General features: G+C 44.8%; 1 protein-coding gene across 4 annotated transcripts; it reads right to left on the reverse strand.

Moving 5' to 3' along the window:
• On the reverse strand, positions 1-20,472 carry ZFP28 (ZFP28 zinc finger protein). 4 transcript variants are annotated; one of them, XM_082367907.1, is made up of 9 exons: positions 19,880-20,471; positions 19,335-19,426; positions 12,724-12,822; positions 12,511-12,637; positions 12,317-12,400; positions 10,290-10,453; positions 9,455-9,566; positions 9,013-9,108; positions 1-4,895 (listed from the first exon to the last, which is right to left on the reverse strand). In XM_082367907.1, exons 1-9 carry the CDS (start codon positions 20,085-20,087, stop codon positions 3,190-3,192), a joined length of 2,688 nt encoding a protein of 895 aa, XP_082224033.1. In that variant the 5' UTR covers positions 20,088-20,471; the 3' UTR covers positions 1-3,189. The 4 variants fall into 4 exon arrangements, with proteins under 4 accessions (XP_082224033.1, XP_082224032.1, XP_082224034.1 ...); XM_082367906.1 differs by having other exon boundaries at positions 12,305-12,400; XM_082367908.1 differs by lacking the exon at positions 9,013-9,108 and having other exon boundaries at positions 12,305-12,400; positions 19,880-20,472.
• Between the last annotated feature and the right edge of the window lie 446 nt (positions 20,473-20,918).

Here is a 20,918-nt window from a genome sequence, read left to right on the forward strand (position 1 = left end):
TGAGGATGCAGGAATCATTTTAATGGATCAGACAGGTAGAGATGCAGAAATCTTTAGGTTGCTGCCAAAGGTTGACTCAATTCCACCTATTTGCGGTCCAGGAGTGATGTTCTGTATCTTTATAATAGCTGTTACAACAAGTGGCCCAACCAATCAAAATGAATACTGACTAAAAGAAAACATCCCTTATGGCCCATACATAAAGCCTAATATTTGCCCCGTGTCTCCGGTCAAAATACAAAGAATGAAAAACCTGACTGGCTTAATTAGTGCCATGTGTGACTGGCAGTCCAACAGAACAATACAGAATGAAGGCAAAGTGCCAACAAAGAGCTAGGAAACGCATGTGTTAAAGACAAAAACAGATTTCAACATATATACTGAAAAAAATATATATATACACACACACATATACACGCACACATATATATTCAATATTAATTTTGACTCTATGACTACAAGATTATTTTACACATAAAGTTCTGCAAATCACATATTGCATTTAATATATTGTGGACAGACAATACTCCATAGGAGCATATGTAGAACTTAATCTCTGCTAACTGAACAATACTGTATTGAATAATCACAATTTAATCAATCTGCTTGGCAGGATACTGAAATCCTATTTGTTGTAATTAAAAAGATTTTGCAATAAACATTATTTATATCTATATATTTATTCCATTGGGATGAAACTCCTAGATCTACCAATTACTGTTTCAAAAGGAATGCATATTTATAGTGTGGAGAGGTCATGCCATATTGCCACCCCAAACAGGAGGAGACAAATCTACACTGGTAATGATGAACAACCTCCTGTTTTCCCACAATGATAACTAGTATGGGAAATTAACTGCAGTTTAGATTTTAATCCATCTGCGAGTCAAGAAGAGTCGTTTTAAATCTGTAATTTTCTGAGCAACGAGGTTACGAACCTAACAAATTTTCTTTATTCGAGTTCTTCCACTGTGACACCCCTGTTGGTAAGCACTGCCTAGTTCCCCGACTGCTTTGTGTCATTGCACTCTGTTCTTAAACGACATATTTTTTCATATGTGTTGTGTATTTTCTGCCAGTTGTCTCTTACATCTTTTTTGACACCTTTCACCATATCGAAGTTTATTTAAATCTTTGTACAGGCCAGCTTACTCTCTTCATGTCTTCCAGGGCTCCATGTCCTACTCAGTAAAGCCTTCCTCCTTTCTGTGTTTGCCTCTAACATATTATTTCATAATTAGAGCCAATAAATACAACTGTATTATATTTCTCTGTAAGGTCTAGGTATGCTTCGCTTTTTGGAGAGTGGATAATCAATTGTTACAACATCATTTCCCCAATAATGAAACACTAATCTTATTACATACCAAAACATTTTTTCAACGATTCTTTTTTTTTTTTTTGGCCTCACCACGCAGCATGGGGGATGTTAGCTCCCCCACCAGGGATCGAACCCACACCCCTGCAGTGGAAGCACAGAATCCTAACCACTGGACCGCCAGGAAAGTCCCACCAAAACATTTTTTAAATGTCCTGCTATGTTTGACAAATCATCCTTCCTTGTGTGGTTTTCAACTAAAACTGTCAGAGCAAACACATCCTACTGGGGACTCTGTTGGGAGTGACAATTTACAAACATTTTAACAGTATTACTTCATCTAGAAAAACATAGTATTTCTCTTTTTATTGACATTTCCTATTGTTCAACAGTTTAATAACATTCTTTCACTTCTATTCATAAGTTGCTTTATAGTTTTTCTTGTTTTTGATGGAAGAGTTGTATTATCCTCATAGAAATAATTAGAAACTTTTATGTATTTTTCTCTGCACTGGAGCAGGAGTCAGCAAGCTTTCTCTGCACAAGGAGAGATAGTAAATATTGGAAGTTTTGCAGGCAATACTGTCTCTGCTGCAGCTACTCAGGTCTGCTATTGTAGAGTGAAAGCAGCCCTAGGCAGTATGTAAACAAATGAGCATGGCTGTGAGCCAATAAGACTTTATTTATGGACACCGAAATTTAAATTTCATATAGTTTTCATGTTGTCTTAAGCTATTACTCTTTTCACTTGTTCCTCCATTAAAATAATTTTATTTTAATGAATTTATTTATTTATGGCTGTGTTGGGTCTTCGTTTCTGTGCGAGGGCTTTCTCTAGTTGCGGCAAGTGGGGGCCACTCTTCATCGCGTGCGCGGGCCTCTCACTATCGCAGCCTCTCTTGCTGTGGAGCACAGGCTCCAGACGCGCAGGCTCAGTAATTGTGGCTCACGGGCCTAGTTGCTCCGCGGCACGTGGGATCTTCCTAGACCAGGGCTCGAACCCGTGTCCCCTGCATTGGCAGGCTGACTCTCAACCACTGCGCCACAAGGGAAGCCCTAAAATAATTTTTAAAAATCAGATCATGGGCCATACAAAACAGTCAGTGAGGCTCTGGCCATGAGTCATAGTCAAGTTCAGTCTGCCTCAAGGTTAGTGGTTCTTTGAAAGTTTAATGGAATTCACGCATAAGCCCAGGTGACTTTAAATGATCAAATCTTGCCAAATTTTCTAATTCTTGAGTAACATGTCAGAAGGTTTAACTGTATGCAGGTGAACCTTGTCTTTTCCTCTGATTGTTTCAGTTCTTTCCTTCCAGGTGGCCTCCTCACCCATGTTCTCTACACACTTTCTAAGACTGTTGTCAGATGTAATTTTCTCACCAAGGTCACAGCACCTTACACTTTATGCAGATAAATGAGAAGCCATAATACTAACTCAACATTATGGAATCAAGTTTTACACCAGAACAGGCAAAGCCTCACTGATTATCTTGAAACGCCTGTTCCTGATCTAATATCCGGCTTCTCTTAGCTTCACTCTATGCATCATTTTCAGTCAGAGTTGCCTATGGTAACTTTTCAATGTCTGAAAACAATGTTTTTAAAAGAGCTAACATTACTGAACGCTTAGTATGGACCAGCCATTGTGCTACACACATCTTATGCATTAACCAATATGAAGGATCTCAACATAAGTGTTTACATGAGGAGTAAATGAATTCTATTTTCACTTAAAACAAAAATCTTCACGTTCTAACTGCAACAACATGAAAAACAAACGTGTACAGGACAAGAACAGAATAGACAGAAAGAAGAGAGAGAACAGGTTTTAAACTGCTGGAGAGGTCTATCTGAGTCACAATGTCTCCCGACTAGAGTGATGGGAGTGAGGATGGATTCCAGAGAAACTTGGGTAACAGATCCACAGGACTTGATGTAGCAGGTAAAGAGGGGCGTGCAGGTGACTCTCCAGTGTGGATTCTCTGATGTGCAAAGTGTGTGCTCTGCCTGAAGACCTTTCTGCTTCTCTTATGGTTGTGGGGTCTCTCTCCCGTGTGCACTCTTTTGTGCTGATTGAGGTGTCCGATTTGGATGAAGGTTTTCCTGCATTCCTTGCATTCATACGGTTTCTTTCCAGAGTGAATCCTCTGATGGACGCTAAGGGACTGCCGATGGCTGAAGGCTTTGCCACACGCGCTACATTCGTAAGGTTTCTCCCCAGTGTGACTTCTGCGATGACAGATGAGGGACGACTTTGTCTTGAAGGCCTTCCCACATTCAATACATTCATAGGGCCTTTGGCCAGTGTGAAGCCTCTGGTGCTGAGTGCAGGAGGAGTTGTCGCCAAAGGCCTTCCCACATTCCATGCACTTATAGGGTTTCTCTCCTGTGTGAACTCGCTGGTGTTGAATAAGGTGTGTAGTCTGGCTGAAGGCCTTCCCACATTCCTTACACTCGTAGGGTTTCTCTCCTGTGTGAGTTTTCTGATGCTGCGCCAGGTGAGCCTTCTGGGTGAAAGCTTTGCTGCAGACCTTACAAGCGTATGGCTTCTCTCCGGTATGAATCCTCTGATGGGTGGCCAGCTGGGAACTGATGCTGAAGGACTTACCACATTCCCCACATTCGAAGGGCTTCTCGCCAGTATGAATCCTCAGATGGCTAGCAAGGTGTATATTCTGCCTAAAGGCTTTCCCACATTCTTTACATTTAAAAGGCTTCTCTCCAGAATGCACCCTTTGGTGCTGAGTGAGCGAGGCATGATGGCTAAAGGCTTTTCTACACACGTCACATTCGTATGGTTTCTCTCCTGTGTGAATTCTCTGATGGACAGTCAGGGATGAGCCGTACCTAAAGGCTTTGTCACACACATCACATTTGTAGGGCTTCTCTCCAGTATGAATTCTCCTGTGCTGATTGAGTCCGATGTGATCACTGAAGGCTTTCCCACAGTCGATGCAGTCAAAGGGTTTCTCCCCAGTGTGATAATACCTCCAGTGACGGATAAGGGATGTGTTCTGTATGAAGGCTTTCCCACATTCCATACATTCGTAGGGCTTCTTGCCGGTGTGACATCTCTGATGTCGGGCAAAGGATGAGCCGTCACTGAAGGCCTTTCCACATTCCCTACATTTATAGGGCTTCTCTCCAGTATGAATTCTCTGATGCACGGTGAGGGATGAGCTCTGGGTAAAGGTTTTCTTACATTCATTACATTTGAAAAGTTTTTTTCCTGCATAGATTCCTGCATGTTTTATTACCACTGAACTTGGGGGGAAAGTTTTCTTAACTGAATCACAGCGGTGAACTCTCTCTTCTGAAATGTCCAAGTGGAACCATCTTCCAGATTTGTTATATGGACACTCTCTTTCCTTAGAGAGGGTTTTGTTGTGAGTGACTGCCTCCTGCCTGAATTGTGTTTTCTGACCTGCCAGTTTCCTTTCAAACAGACCCTCAGAATCCCAGCTTCCTCTGAAAGTGGAACTCTCTAGGTTACTGTTTGAAGTTCTGTCCGTTACCACTTCAGCAAATGAATCCTGCTTTGGAAATAACTCCTGGGTTTCATGTATAGACTGCTGGCCTGAAAGATATCAAGAAAATAAACAAGAAACAAACATTTCTTTTATTATAGGCTGGGAAAAAAGGAATCTACTAAAAGGAAAACTGTGAAGAAACTCACTAATTGGTGAATTAAACCCTAATTAAACCACATAAATTGTGCACCTCTAAAACATGTGAAAATGCAGTCTACAATGTATGTAAGACGACCCCAGACTGGGTTCATATGGGAACCCAAGAGAGGTGAATAGAAAAAAAGTTAAATGTATGTGGAATCAGTCACTCATCAGAAGCGTCAGGAGTCGGAAAAATGTTCTGCAATCACATCACCTAAAAATACAGTCTATGACACTCATTCTCTTCACCCTTTCTCACCCCTGGCTATGCAGCTTTGATGCCAGGGCAGTCATCATGTCACCAAAGTTGTTCCAAGAAGCACACCAAACACAAAAGGACAGTGTATTCTATAACGTTCATTAAGAGGCCTGAAAGCCCAATCACTCCCCTACAACCAGAAACGGTGTTTCTGTCAACCGTATCTTATTTGACTGATTTCAACAGAACCTATGGCGCCAACTGATGGCTAAAGTTCAGCGGTCACATAGAAATCATTTTTACACTGACCTGCTTGCTTCTGCAAGCCTGACAAAATCCTCACTTCTTCTCTGGCCATTTAGTAATGGAATTTCTCATTCTGGAGAGACTGTTTTTGTAAAAATAGTGAGTGCTGATATTATATTTAATTACATCATACAACCACTGATCAGGTGTATAGCTTACCTCAGACTACAGGCTTGCAGGGAGGAATGATTATGTCTGAAATCCCTTTGCTAAATCACTTAGCATGTACCAAAAACTTGTGCAAGTAGAGCTATATCACAATAAATGTACAGAGATGAAAGTGGTGTTGGGGAGAGAGATGATGCAGAGAGTCAGATGTTTGGGAAAAGATGATCTTTAAAAAAGGAAAATAAAGTATTTTTTTTTAAATGGCATCTAAACACTGAAAGCTTTCCTTCTTAGGTCAATAACAAGACAAAGATACCTGGGAAGTTCCAGCCAGAGCAATTAGAAATAGAAATAAAAGGCATCCAAATTAGAAAGGAACAAAAAAACTGTACTTGCTGATGATATCATCCCATATATAGAAAACCCTAAACAATCCACAAGAAAGGTATTAGAGCTAATACATCAAGTCATCAAAACTGCAGTATACAAGATCAACACACAAAAATCAGCTGTATTTCCATACACTAGGAATGAACAATCTAAAAAGGAAATTATGAAAATAATTCCATGAAAAATAGCAGTGAAGGAATAAATTATTGAGGAATAAGGTTACCTTAAAGGGTGCAAGACTGTACACTGAAAACTACAAACATTGCTTAATAAAATTAAGAGCTAGATAAATGGAAAGACATCCTGTGTTCATGGACAGGAAGACTTAATAATGTATTCATGGAGAGAAACAAGGAAGAGTTAAATAAGCAACAGAAACGAGACCAAACAAATTTGTCGTACAGCACAAATGGGAGTAATATATCTATTAACAAAAACAAAAAACCATGAATGAAACAAAAATCAAAGCTAAAGCTTCTATAAATGAAGCTACCACACAATCTAAAATACTGGATAGCAAGAAACACCTCATGCAACCTTTCAAGCCACAGGAAATTGGGGGAAAAAATATCACATTTATAAAACAGGATTTACATTCATGCTATATACAGGCAAGGAAATATGACCCAGCAGAAATGTGGGCAATGGGCATGAAGACATCACTAACAGAGTATAAACCCTGAATGGATTTAAACACATGTATTCCCAACTTCACAAGTAGTCTGCAAAATAAAAATTAAACAAAACTCAATTTTCACCCCACAGCTTGGAAAATATAAAAAAAAACCTGAAATACTATTAGTGAAGATGTATGGAAACAGGTATTCTCATATATTGTTTACCAATGGTATTATAGCCTGTTATTATGTTCATGAAACTTAAAAAACATGTATACTTTGATCATGCAAAGAGATATGAACAAACTGGACCACCGTTTATTACAGGTGAAAACCGGAAAAAACCTAAAGGTTCAAATATCCTCAACAGTAAATTAGTTAAGTAAATTATGGTATTTCCATATATTGTAATACTAGACAGCCACTTAGATGAAGTTTCTGTCTACTTTCTAAGGATACAAATAGAAGCAGAAATCATAAAAGTAGTAATATATTAGACTATAAAATTTTTTTTAAATTTTATGTACAATTTAAAAAATTCTAGTGAAAAGAAAAATAATTACCATATGTGAAAGATAGTTTGAGATAATACATTAAAAAATTAATGTTTACATTAAGAAAAAACCCACTGGGACTGGACTGGCAGTGCAGTGGTTAAGACTCTGCACTTCCACTGCAGGGGGCACAGGTTTGATCCCTGGTTTGGGAACTAAGATGCCACATGCTGTGCAGCACAGCCAAAAAAAAAAAAAAAAAAAACCCCAAAAAACAAAAAAATAGGGACTTCCCTGGTGGTCCAGTAGTAAAGAATCTGCCTTCCAATGCAGGGCATGTGGGTTTGAACCCTGGTCAGGGAACTAAGATCCCACATGCTGCGTGGTCGTAACTACTGGGCCTGTGCACCTCAACTAGAGAGCCTGTGTGCTGCAAACTGCAGAGCCCACACGCTCTGGAGCCCGTGCACCACAGTTAGAGAGAGAAAACCCAGACGCCACAACTAGAGAGAAGCCTGCACGCCGCAATGAAAGATCCTGCATGCCACAACTAAGACTGGACACAGCCAAATATTAAAAAAAAAAAAATCAAAAACAAAAAAAATTTAAGACACAAATAGAGAAATGGATATAAATGAGGGACATTTTACAAAAGGATAAAGACAATAACAAAATTTGGGGAAAGTATTCAACGCATTTTCATAATATAAAAATAACTTTAGGCTATAATCTTTCACCAAATAATAAGCTAAACATTTTCACCAAACTACCCAATGCTATGATGATGCAATTAAACCCATACATCTAGTCATCTGTTCATTGCTAGTCACTAGAACAGAAAATTCTCAGAGCCCAGCAGATTTTCACTTCCAGGGATACAGGCATCCCCAAAATGTACAGCCTTCACTAACATAAAGGTGCCTATTATAAGTATATTTTTAACACCAAGAAATGTGATGCAACCTAATTGAGCAGTGGCACACAGAACATGGAACTCACGTGAAAACATCAGTACGCAGGACGGAATGCAAACTCTATTTCTACCACGTAAAACAACATATGTGTTCATCAGGGCTTGAAGGGCCTAAAGTTGTCTTGTTAACATATTGTGATTAAGGGTTATGATTTTCTATTCCTTTCCCAGACAGGTGACAGGATTACACTTTCTGAAAACCATTATTTTCAAAAGAAGTTTCTTTTCCTTCCTTGTGTATCGAAGAAATGGCCCTCCGCCCACGTCTTCTTGCAATCCGTCTGCCCACCCTCTCCAACCCAGACAAGGATTCTCTGGGGGGAACCCTCTCCTTTGCCTCTGTAAGGCCATGATGGGAACTTCACAAGCTCTGGTTTATGCAAGTCATCCATGCACATGTCATCCCCTCCATGGGAGTAAATATTTGATGGCTGAGGACAGAGGTGTAAATTCCCTCGTTCTCCAATCGCCTGCCAATGTCAAGCCGAGTGGCTCCCTCCTTCAATTTGTGGTTCTTACAGGAATGGATGCATCACGAAGTGAGTGGCCATCTGACCACGAACATCAGACCTTTGGAAGACAGCTCCAGAAACCCTCGGGGTCTGGAAGAGATCATTTAAGGAACCAAGTGGTTGATCCATGTCTGAGTGGCCAAGGACAGGAGCAGAGCTACAGGGAGGAGTTATCCACCAAGAGAAGGTGGGGTGGGGGGCAAGGAGGAGGGGAGGAAGGCGGAGGAGGGGGAGAAGAGGGGGAGGAGGGGGAGGGGAGGAGGAGGAGAGAACAGTGTAATTTTGAAAGCTCGGATCTCAATCTTCTTTCCAGACCCGAGGACGTGGTGGGTTTTCTCTGTATGTTAGGGAGCACCTGGCCTCTTTGGTGAGAACCACACTCTGGCCTGCAGTGGCGTTTCCACCTCAGGCCTCCCGCGCTCACCTGGGGACGGGCCTCTTGCCAGCTCTCCTTTCACCACCCAGGGTTCCTTCCCAAGGTCCAGCAAAGAGACCAAGTCTGGCTCAGACACACAACGTCCTGCACATGGGAAAAGACAGGGGTTTCGGTCACACCCTTGGCATTCTTAAATGGACAACCAATTCCTTGGCTTTGAAGGAAGAGTGCTTAATTACAGGAAGGACCAGGAAGAAAAGTGAAGAGTATTTTAAGGATATTGAAGATGATGCTTCAAGTATGACAAAGATATTAACTTTCAACTCTACAAACGTCACACTCTTAAGAATTGCGAGTAAAAATTCAACCCAATGCTTTGGAAGACAACCCCGCCACACCACTCCCTCCCAAACACACACACACAATTCAAAACTGAGGAACGAAAATGGGGGCTCCTGAAGATTCAGACTTGGGAGAGGAACGTCCTTACCTACTGCCCCCATACTGTGGTCCTCCCACACGACGTTCTTACGGAAACTCTTCCGAGTTGGGCCTGGCTGCTGGGAGACGTCTACAGCCATGTTCGTGATGGTCACCAAGCCCTGAAATGGTACAAACACGTTTTTCATCAAACCGTGCTTGTGAACCCACGATGGCTCTGCGGGGTGGGCTGCATCCACATGCTGTGAGAGGCGCTGTGTACCAAGAATTCTCACTAGGTTCTGAGTGATCCCGGTCACATGCTGACTGAGTTAGTTATGTCGTATATATTTAGGGGGAAAGAAAAGAAAAATAGGGGAAACTGTGCCATGGAGAATCTGTAATTTCTTGGAGGAGAATGAAGGTACAGAGGGTATGGATTTTCTCAAGTTCACTGGAGGCTTCCTGACATTCAACACACGTTGTTCAATTAAGTCTGCAGAGGGTTTTTCTCTCGTATGAAATCTCTGATGAAAAGGAAGGGTTGAGATCCTATTCAAAGTTTTCTCACATCCATTACAAGTCGAACATTTCTGATTTAAACAGACTTGTTTACGACTTGCTGTGACCCAGTGTCCCCCCTTGTGTGTATCAAGACTGCAGGTACTCTCTCTTCTGGGGGGACACTGTCGGTAAGCAGCCCTGGATTCCAATGGAAACTTCTCCCACACTTCCTGCAGAAAAGATCGCTTTCCTAAGGAAGGGTTTCTTTGTGAAGGACACAAGGAAGCTCCTGGGAGTCATCAGCGTTGCCTCTGTAAGTGCCTTACTAGGAATCTCGCCAAGTCTACCTCGTGCAACTTATCTGTAAGCATGTCTCCCCCTCCATTTACACCCTGACTCACCAGATGCCTCTCCAACACAGCACTGTAACCCCAGTCTTCCCCTAGAACGGAGCACTCCAGACTGCAGGTTGTGGGCCTCTCCATTAGCACCGCCTGGGATGACTTTTCTTCACAGAAGTTCTTCTTTGAAGATAACTCCTTGGTCTCTGGCAGAGCCCGTGAGTCTAAAAGATATTTTTAAGAAGGTAAATATCTCTTCGATTACATACTAGTATGAAGAAATCTTCCAAAATGTAATCAGACAGGAGAAAATCCTCAAAAAAGTATACTGTTTCAAAAGCTGTTTTATATGACCAATTGGCATTCCATTCACAAATTTGCATAGCTTTAATCCTAAAGGACACAATGTGAGTTTTCACACCTAAATGTTGACCAAGTAGTGCATGTTATAGTTTTAGCAGGAGACTGGAGAAAGAGATCGAAGTGCAGGAGGTGAGAGAGCTCATAGAGATTTAAATCTAAGATAAAATGTGGCCAAACTAGACAAAGAGGGGGCAGAGCCTATTGAAGGAAACGCTATGTGATCCTTATCTCAGTGCTATTATGGAAGTCTCACTTTGACTCTTTCTCCATTTTATTTAGCAAAAATTTCTTCTCTAGCTCTTTTTTTTTTTTTTTTTTGATTACAATGCTAACTAACCAATGTTCAGATCCTGGCCTTAAAAGTACAAGTCTTCAAAATCAACTACAGTCTCAGCAAGAGAGGAAGGGTCAACAGAAGGGGAAAAAACAGTTCTGTCTCAGAAAACTAGCTCAGAGAATGTGATTTAGTACCATGATAAATGGCAAACTTTCCCCCAGAACGCCATTCCAGTTCTCCTGGGTCATACGATGACCCACGTGAGTTGTCACAGTTTGTAAACTGTCCTGTTGACACAAACTTTTCTGCCGAAGTACGGTTTGAACAAAGAGGTCTTACAAGATTCTCAATTCTTTAGAAACGGTAGTCATTTCCTATTACAGGAACCTCCAAAAGAAATCTGTAATTCTGATTCTTTGTCTTACTTGGTTAACTTGCTATTCCAGAAATAGTGTTGTGGTTGAAATCTCTGTACACCCAAGTGGTATAAATATGATGATATCTGCATCACAACATCTGCAAGAACATTCCATCAAATCAGAATCAGCGTCCTTTCCTTCTGAGAGCCAATCGTCCACCTGTGTGCAGCCTGTTTGCACGGGGGAAGTCCGCCTGGACCCCAGGCAGATCACGGCCCAAAACAAATCCTCTCCTGAACTACCAATCTCTTTCTTCTTGTTCTCACCTTTCTGCTCAAGGCTCTACTCTTGTGCCTTGTTTCCCTGGCTTGAAACCGGGAATGACTTTTTTCTTCCTCTTAGGTACCTATTTACACTAATCATATGTAGGACAGCACTTTCTACTGCACTTATGTGTACAGAAATGTCTTACCGTCCCTACGGGATGGTTAGTTTTCTAATGGCTTAGGCTCATCTTCCCAGCCACCACCTGGTGGGCTCACTGAAAGCTGATGCGCAGTAACAATCAGTTAAAAGAAGTCTATAAATGAAAGTCATTTCATCAAAGAGAAATAAGATAGTAAAAACCACATCAGAATCAGCCGAAGATTTTTAAAGAAAGTGACGACTGTGTAAGTGTGAAAGGCAAAAGGGTAAGACGGGTGCTGGGAAAACATGAGATCCAGAGGAGAGGACAAGAGTTACAAGAGTTGTAACACGACTTCCCTGGTGGTCCAGGGGTTAGAACCCTGCCTTCCACTGCAGGGGGGCGCGGGTTCGATCCCTGGTTGGGGAACTAAGATCCCAGAGGCTGCGTGGCGTGGCCATAAAAACAAACAAACAAACAAAAAAGTTACACTTGGTGGGGGGGGGAAGCAGAGGTGGAGAGAAGAGATGGAGAGAAGGAGAATTTGCAAAGCCCAGGCCTTGATTTTCCCTCCAGGCCAGAGGCTCAAGTCCGCTGATGATCCCAGGTGTCTGAGGGCGCGGAGCTGCGACCGCCACGGCCTCACCCCACCTGGGTCTCCCACGCTCACCTGGACACCCACCTCTTGTCAACGTTCTCTTCGCCGCCCAGGGCTCCTTCCTCTGTTCCAATGAGGAGATCATTTTGGGCTTAGAAACACAAAGTCCTAAATATGTAAGAAGAAACGGGACGTGGTCATGCTGTGGGTCTGTCCTTGGCTTGAAGGAAGAGGACGGCGCAGGGCGTGGTGATGAGGAGGGAGGGAGGGGCCTTTACCCAGCGAGACCAGGCTCCTGTAGTTTTCCAGCATCACACTCCGGTACAGACTCCTCTGAGCAGAGTCCAGCCACGCCCACTCTTCCGGGGAGAACTCTACAGCCACATCCCCAAATGTCACCAAGCTCTGCAACGACAAAACCACATTCTTGCTGGACCAGTGCTCAGGCCCTGCCCCCCAAATGCACACGTCGAAGTCCTAACCCCCCGTACCCAGAAGGTGAATGTTTTTGGAGACGGGGCCTTCAAAGAGGTGACTAAAAGTTCAATGAAGTCACACGGTTGGGCCCTGATCCGATCTGACTGGTATTCCTGTAAGAGGAGGAAGAAATCAGGGATGGGTGAGCGCAGAGGGAGGACCATGTGACAACAGAGCGAGAGGGCGACTGTCTGCAAGTCAACGAGAGAGGCCTCAGGGGAAACCAACTCCACTCACCCCTTGGTCTTAAACTTCTGTCCTCCAGAACGGTATACTGTTTGTTGTTTTAGCTGCCCAGCCTGTGGTGTTCTCCTTATGGCAGTCCTTGCAAGTTAATATAGGGGTCTAAGGGTTACCCCCTCTTCATTTTAGGTAGGAGATTATATGTAAGGGAAAATACCCAGTGATGTGGAAATCTAGTTAATTACTGGACAGCGGGCCTCATTACATCGTAAACTTCAGAGAAAAGAGAAAAATAGAGAGCCTCTACCCTTGGAGAACTGGCAATTTTGTGCCGGTGACAGGAGGTACACACAAGAGAAATATGTGACATCAATTAGAAACAATAAATAACGGAGGCTAAACTGTTCCACGCACAATAGGTACCACAGCATTTTTTACCACGAGGATAGTCAAGTGCCCTGGCTCAGCACAAGAATGGGGAAATAGGAGACACTGCTTTGGGAAGGATCCCCAGTGTTCGCATCACTTCCTGCAAGTCATGATAAATCCTTCTTTCTCCCAGGGAAAAAAAAACAAAAATGGGGAAATAAACCTGGAGGTGAACATCACATGACTAAACCCCAAAGTGTGTTCTAAGGATTTCTATTTGCTTTTAGTGTTCACTACATGTTGAATGTTCACTTAAAACAAACTAACCGAATTCTTTTTTTCTGAAATGAAGATGAGTGTATAATTAGAATGAAAACTATGATAAGGCTTTTCATTAATAAGATGCCTTTGAGAATCAAGGTGTATTGTACACCACAGGGAATACAGCCAACATTTTACAATAGTTATAAGTAGAGTATAACCTTTAAAAATTGTGAATCACTATGTTGTCAACTACACCACAATTACAAAAAGAGAATCAAGGTGCCATCTCAGAGAAGCGGGCAAATATCGAGGAGGCATTGCAAGCCCGCTTACGACTGGGTCTGCTGCTCATGCACTGCTGGTGGAATTTTATGTAGCATATTTTTAGGATTTCAGTGTACAATGCTGATACAACCTAATGTATTTTGAACATTTATTCAATTCAAACTCTGACCCCCAGAATCTGAGGCTAACAGAAGGTATATTTAAATATCTGGCAGCCTTGGGATTTTCAAAGCATAGACTCAAATCAGGAAGCAAAAAAGTCCAACTACCCCGAAGGCTGAATTCAGGACTCCGTCCACTCACCGGCTCTGAAACCTCGGCTAGTTACTTAACCCCTCTATGTCTCAGTTGCCCATGTTTAAAAGGGAAACATCAACAAAACCAACCTCACAGACCGTGACCTGGGTTAAAAAGGATGGCACAAGGACGGCGCTCAGAATGTGAGGTGCCTTGTAAACGCCAAATGAACGTTCGCTGTGCTGACGCTGACCCACGGCTCAACCTTTCCATTTAAATTCTACCAGCAACAAAAGCCCCTTGGAGATTTGGTATCTGTTGAATAATATATAATACTATCACACGTTCTTTAACTTGCACCAACTTTGAAGATTTTTAACTGAACTGTGTAAAGGATTCTGTGAGTGGTATTTTGCTTTGTGTGGAGATGGTGAAGTCCCGACGCAGGGCTCTCCTAAGCGGGAGACGCCAAGGCCCCATAAAACACGGAAAACACCTGGTAATACTTGTGGGAAACAGCCGGGAACTGCTTAGTCAGCCTTGAGCAAAGACTCAAATGCAGGCCGGCTCGCAGCAGCAAGTCCTCAAGTGAGCGCACCCAGCTTCGAAGGCAGAGGAACGGATTTGCTGGCTGAGTGACTGGCAGGGGCGCTTACCTCGCTAAGCAGGCTCGGCTCTTGTTCCCTAGGTTGTTCACCCTGATCTGTTATTGACCTGCATTTTGCACCAGCGGTTCCTTAAATGCCTTCAAGTTTTGAAAATTGCGCAAGACTCAGCAGTGGAAATCTTCAGGTATATGAAAACCCAAACATTTCGAAGCATATGCTAAGTGACATAAGCCGGAGAGAAGGACAAACACTGCATGATCCATCTCACCTATATGTGGAATCTAAAATAGTCCCAACTCTTAGAAATAGAGAGTAGAATGGTGGCTTCCAGGGGCCAGTGGAGGGGGAAATGGGGAGGTGATGATCAAAGAGTACAAAGTTTCAGTAATGCAGGATGAGTAAGTTCTGGAGTTCTAATGTACAGCACGGTGCCTATAGCTAAAAAAACTGCACTGTATTCTTTTCTTTTTTGGCCACACCCCACGGCTTGTGGGATCTTACTTCCCCAACCAGGGATTGAACCCAGGCCCTCAGCAGTGAAAGCGCGGAGTCCTAACCACTGGACCGCCAGGGAATTCCCTGCACTGCATTCTTAAAGTCGGACAAGAAGGTAGGTCTTATGCTAAGCGCTTTCACTGCCAAAAAAGTAAGAATACTAAAGAGGGAAGGGAGGAAACTTTGGGGACTGATAGATAAGTCTATGGTCTTGATGGGGGTGCTGGTTTCATGAGTATATATTTATCCTCAAACTCAGCGAGTTGTACATATTAAAAATGTGCAGCTTTCTATGTGTCAATCTTGCCTCAACAAAGTGGTTTAAAAACAAACAAAACATTTCAATGCAGATTTTTTTTTTTTTTGGCAAACATTCTCAATTGCATTCAAAGACATAGGTGCTGAGACAGAGGCTACTTTTCTGACCCAATTCTAAAAGATGGGTTTTGGGGACTTCCCTGGTGATCCAGTGGGTAAGACTCCGTGCTCCCAACGCAGGGGCCCAGGTTCAATTCCACATGCATGCCACAACTAAGAGTTCGCATGCTGCAACAAAGATCCCACGTGCGACAACTGAGACCTGGCACAGCATGAATGAATGAATGAATGAATGAATGATGGGTTTTTGCAGATTCCAATCTTACAATTCTAACTGCCTGCTCCTTGGCTGGGAAGTCTTGCACTTATTTTTTTCAGATATTTAAATAGCTTTCAGATATTCCTTACTAAATGAAACAAAATATATACAGTACATGTAGTATATAAATTGTATACAAATTACACTGTCTTTTAAAATATCTTCACAGGATCTTTACAGTAACTTTATAAGTCTGTTGGAGTCAGAGAAAATGTTGCCTATATTTCTAGCATTTGTTACTACTTTGTTATTGGTAAAACTGGAATTTGGGGGCCCTTAAAGAGAAGAATACAAGTTCAAATATTTTCTTATACTTGGCAACTGGGTTTTTTTGGGTTTGATTTTTCTTCTTAATAAGAAACATCCCCTTCCCCATCTCTCCAATCCCATGTTCCAGAGGGACCCCAAAGTAACAGTATGTGCATATCCTTTTAAGACATTTTCCCAGTTTATACAGATTGCTCCTTATATACAGAATCAATGACTTTTGTTAGCTCTTTGTCTGAATGTTTGTGTCCCCCTAAACTTCCTACGTTGACATCCTAATGCCCTGTGCGATGGTATTTGGAGGTGGGGGCCTCTGGGAGGCCCACCCTCATGAATGGGATTAGTGTCCTTACAGATGAGGCCCCAGAGACCTCCCCAGCCCCTTCCACCATGTGAGGACACAGCGAGAATGTGCAGGTCCTGGTCTTATTCCTGTTGCCATCATACAGGCGTGTAGACTTTCAAGTGGGTTTCACAGGGTCATACTACACCACAGAGGAAACATACAGGTACAGAATCTGTACTGATAATATGAAATTGATCTGGTGCTTTAACTCTCAATCATAATAAAGACGAGATAAACTTTAAAAACAAATAAAAACCAAAAAGCAACCTTATCCTTACAGAAAAATACTTTGTGTTAACATTTTACAGGAAAAAACGAGTAAAAAGTATTTTACAGGAGGGACTTCTCTGGTGGTCCAGCGGTTAGGACTCCATGCTCCCAAAGCAGGGGGCCTGGGTTCGATCCCTGGTTGGGGAACTAGATCCCACGTGCCGCAACTAAAGATCACACACACTGCAACTAAGACCCGGTGCAGTCAAACAAATGAATAAAAATTAAAACAAACAAACCACAGTTCAAAAAAAAAAAAAGTATTTTACAGGAAAAAAAATGCATCAAAGGGGTTTTTTTTGGTTCAATTCAATTCAGTTAATTTTTAAAATACACAAATGAAAAGTCTGTAATAATTTTTTTTGAGGGGGGTAAAGTTTACTTTTTTTTAAAGTAAAAAAGTAAAATCTAGAATTCTAGCTTTTGAGGCCCTACTGCTGTTCCATCCACATATAATTTTTAAAGTATTTTGTTTTCATGTAAGTTTGGTAAACTTTAATCCACAAGGAAAGAAAAACTTCTGGGAATATACTCATAGAAAGTAATCAGAGATAATGCACATTTTCAGGTATAAAAAGTATCATTGTAATGCTATATGAAATAGTGAAACATTGGCTCCAAGAGAACTTTAAGACTACATTCACACATTCATCCACCCCATATTTTCCGTATCAGGCGTTGGGGCAAAAGTATCCAAAATCCCTGCCTGTGTCAAATGTACTTTGTGGTACAAGAGAATCAGACAAGAGAAAACCAGATAAACTAAGTATATAGTATGTTGAAAAGTGCTAAGAGTCTTAAAAAGTAAAGCAAGGAAGAGGGGTGTGAGGAATTTGGGTGGGAGGCTCTGAAATTTTAGACACAGTGATCAGGAAAACGAGAAGGCAACTTCTGAGAAAGCAGAGTGAGTGATGGGGGAGTGTGGTAGCACGTGTCAGAGGTCCTGGGGCCGGGTCACCCGGGGCCCTGTCAGTCACATTAAGGATCTGGCCTTCACTTGGGAAAGCCGTCGGGGCGTCTGAGCAGACAGTGACAGAAGAGACTCCTCTGGCTGCTGCCCTGGGAAGCGACCACGGGGAGCATGAGTAGAAGGGGCCAACGGTAAGATAACGAGGACCGAGGCGGTGGCGGCAGTGGTGATAACCGTCAGATTCTGGGCACAACATGAAAACAGTGCTGACAGGATTTGCAAATGGACCAAACGTGGGAGGTGAGGGCAAGAGAGGAGACAAGAATGACAGCAGAGCTTTTGGCCTGAGTAACTCAGAGCATGAAACTGCAACAGAGACAGAGACAACTGTCGGGGGGAACCCCAGGAACCTGGGTCTGGACGTGTTAGGTTTGCGTTACCTATTCGACATTCACGCGGAGGAGTCCAGTTGGACACAGAGGCCTGGAGCTCAGAGGAGAGCTTTGGGCTGGAAAGGCGGATTGGGAGAAGCCAGTGCTTGGCTGGTCTGTGCAGACAACAACGGGCTGACCTCCCCAAGGGAAGTGCTGCAGACAGACAAGAGGAGAGAGCCAAGTACAGAGCCCAGAGGCACAGCGACAGCTGTAGGTCAGGAGGATGAGGAGGAACCAGCAGTGAAAGCTGAGAAGTCAGGAAGGTGGGCGGGCCAGGGCGAGCTCTTTCAGGGGGTGGCAGTTACCTGTTTTTGTAAGTAAAATTTTATTGGAACGCAACCCCACCCAATCACATATTGTCTGTGGCTGCTTTAGCTCTAGAAGGCAGAGGGAAGTAGCTGCAGCACAGACCTCACAGCCTGCAAAGCCTAAAATATTTACTACCTGGCCCTTTACAGTGAAAGCCTGTCAACCCCTGAACTATTTCAAACGCCAACAGTCATCAAGTGCCAAAGATAATCAAGGAAGACGAAGAATTGAGCACTGCCTTTGGTAATGCGGATGGAGATCACTGGTAATCTATGCAGTCTGGGCAACTGGAATCCAGCTCATACGTTTATGAGCTGGCGATCACATATTTAGGAGACACAGCTGACAGAAACAAAAAATTTATTAGCATTCTAAGAAGCAACGCAATCAAGTGAGGAAAAGACAGCCTTCCATATTGCACCAGGGCTGCCCTTTCCTCTTCTGTCTGCCAAACCTCTCCTCTCCCTTCAAAACATGGGGCTCAGAAATCACCTCCTTACTCTTCCCCGACAGGCAGCTACGAGCCAAGAGTTCCTCCCGCCTGCTCTCACAGTACCTGGTCCTAAAACTCACACTCAGAACCTTGTATGCTTCCATGACTTTCCACCCACAGGCTGTGAGCTCCTTGGGAGCAGGGCCTGGGGCTTAGCCATCTGTCTCTCCAGGGGCTGGCACAAAGAGAATACCAAACACACCAGGTACAACACAAGGGGCTGTCCTGTTTGCGCTAAAGAGTACCTTTCTGCTCCGTCAGAGTTCCTCTGAGAAAAGCTGCACAAGGAGGGGCTGAATCGTTTCTTCACTGAAGAACGAACTCTGAGTGGGATGAAGAGGAAGCAGGGAGGGAGGCCCTGGGCTGTCCCTGTCGCCCCTCACTCACCAGAATGTGAGGAAATGGGAACCAGCTCCCCTGACAGGTCTCTTAGATTGAAAACTTTTAAAAGAAAATAAACATTAAGTCCTGAAAAGCAAGCTTGTATTTCAGAGAGGAGAGAGGAAATGCCAACTCACCTGGGAGGTGGCTTGCCGTTCAATTCCTGTCCCTGCCGCCTCCTGCTTGTGTCTCCTCACCTGCACGAAGGCCGTGTCCCCGGAAGGCAGAGCTGGGGGAAGAGAGAGAAGTAGCTACAGGCCAGATCTACACCGCGCTCCCTTCCTACTGAGTCTTAAACGACAGCTGTAAATCAGAAACGGATTCAACAAGTGGAGCGTCAAATGCTCGAGCATGTGTAGGATGGGACCAGTTTTGAAGGGTCACCTGGGATGTGGTCGCTACTCTACTAGAGGCTGTCACGGATAGGGAGGGGGCGTTTCTTCCCTCTGGGAGCCCTGAAACAGGGAGGTGTCCGGTTACAGTGATCCTGTACCGCGGACTGATGCTCTCGCGGTGAATTTCCAAGCCTTTGGATGCCCCTGTCCGACAGCCCCGGAGCCCAGGGACGCCATTCACCAGCACTTGGGCCCCGAGAGGCCTCCTGTCCCAGACCCCACCCTCCCCTCACCCTGAGAGGATGAATTCGTCCCCGTCCACCCGCCGGGCCACCTGTCACACTCACCTCTGTTCTCAGGCCCCGTGGTCGCCGCTCCCCGCTGGCCCCTGGATGTGAGGCCACTCCTTGCGCGCGGCCTTCCCCGGACAGGGCAAGGGAAAGCGACCGGGGTCCCCGCGCTCCGGCCGCGGCCCGCTCCGGGCTTTGTGCGGGGGACGCCTTGCCGCGGCGGCGATCCCAGGCCGCGGGCCCGCGCGCTCGCCGCCCCCCGCATGTCACCACCGTGCGCGCACACGCCCCCGGGGTCGCGCAAACACACCCAGCCCGCCCGGGCACGCCGGGCACCCAGCGGGCCCCGCCCGGCCGGCCGCCGAGCCCGCCACCCTGCCTAGCCAGCTGGAACCCAGGTGGCGGGCCGCCGCCGGAAGTGGGCGTGTCCGTCAGCCGCGGCGCCCTCTGGGAAACGGAGTCCCGGCCGGCGTCCCGGCGGCGCCAAGAGGAGCGCGGGCGGGGAGGAGAGGGCCCGTTTGGGCCTACACAGCGTCCGTCGACTCGGCCCCAAGTCAGCGGCTCCTGGCCCTTCCGGACCGCGGCTGCCCAGGTGGTTGTCCACACAGGAACCGAGTCTGGCCGGAAGTACAGGCCGCGCCGCTAGACAGAACAGCGCCCCAAGGGCTTCTGGGAGTCGCTCCCGGCTTGGAGCGCGCAGGAGCAGTTGCAAGCCGGGGCGGGGCTTATGGCGAGGGGCGGGACCGCGGGGGATGTTGATGATGTCTCTGGGCGGGGCAGGTAGTGTGGTCCTTGGAGTTCGTTTCTCCCGGGTGTCAGCCAACAGAACTGGGGGATGTGCGGTGGGGGAAGGGCAGGGTCCAGAATGTGATTGTGATGGGGTATGTGTGAGCACAGAGTGCCTTCGTGTGTCCGGTCTGCATCCCACCTTTCACCTCAGGTGGGTCCCCTCTGCTGATACAGGGGCCTCCCCCACCTCCCACACCCATCCTCCAAATGCCAGGCTTCAGGGACCAGCAGGAATGAGCAGTCTTCCCCCAAACTTTCCCCTGGGCTGGCTCCGTTTTGTCATTAGCCTCTCATCTCCTGGGAGAGA

This window comes from Balaenoptera borealis, assembly GCF_965194805.1.
Source record: "Balaenoptera borealis genome assembly, chromosome: 19".
Taxonomy (NCBI): Eukaryota; Metazoa; Chordata; class Mammalia; order Artiodactyla; family Balaenopteridae; genus Balaenoptera; species Balaenoptera borealis.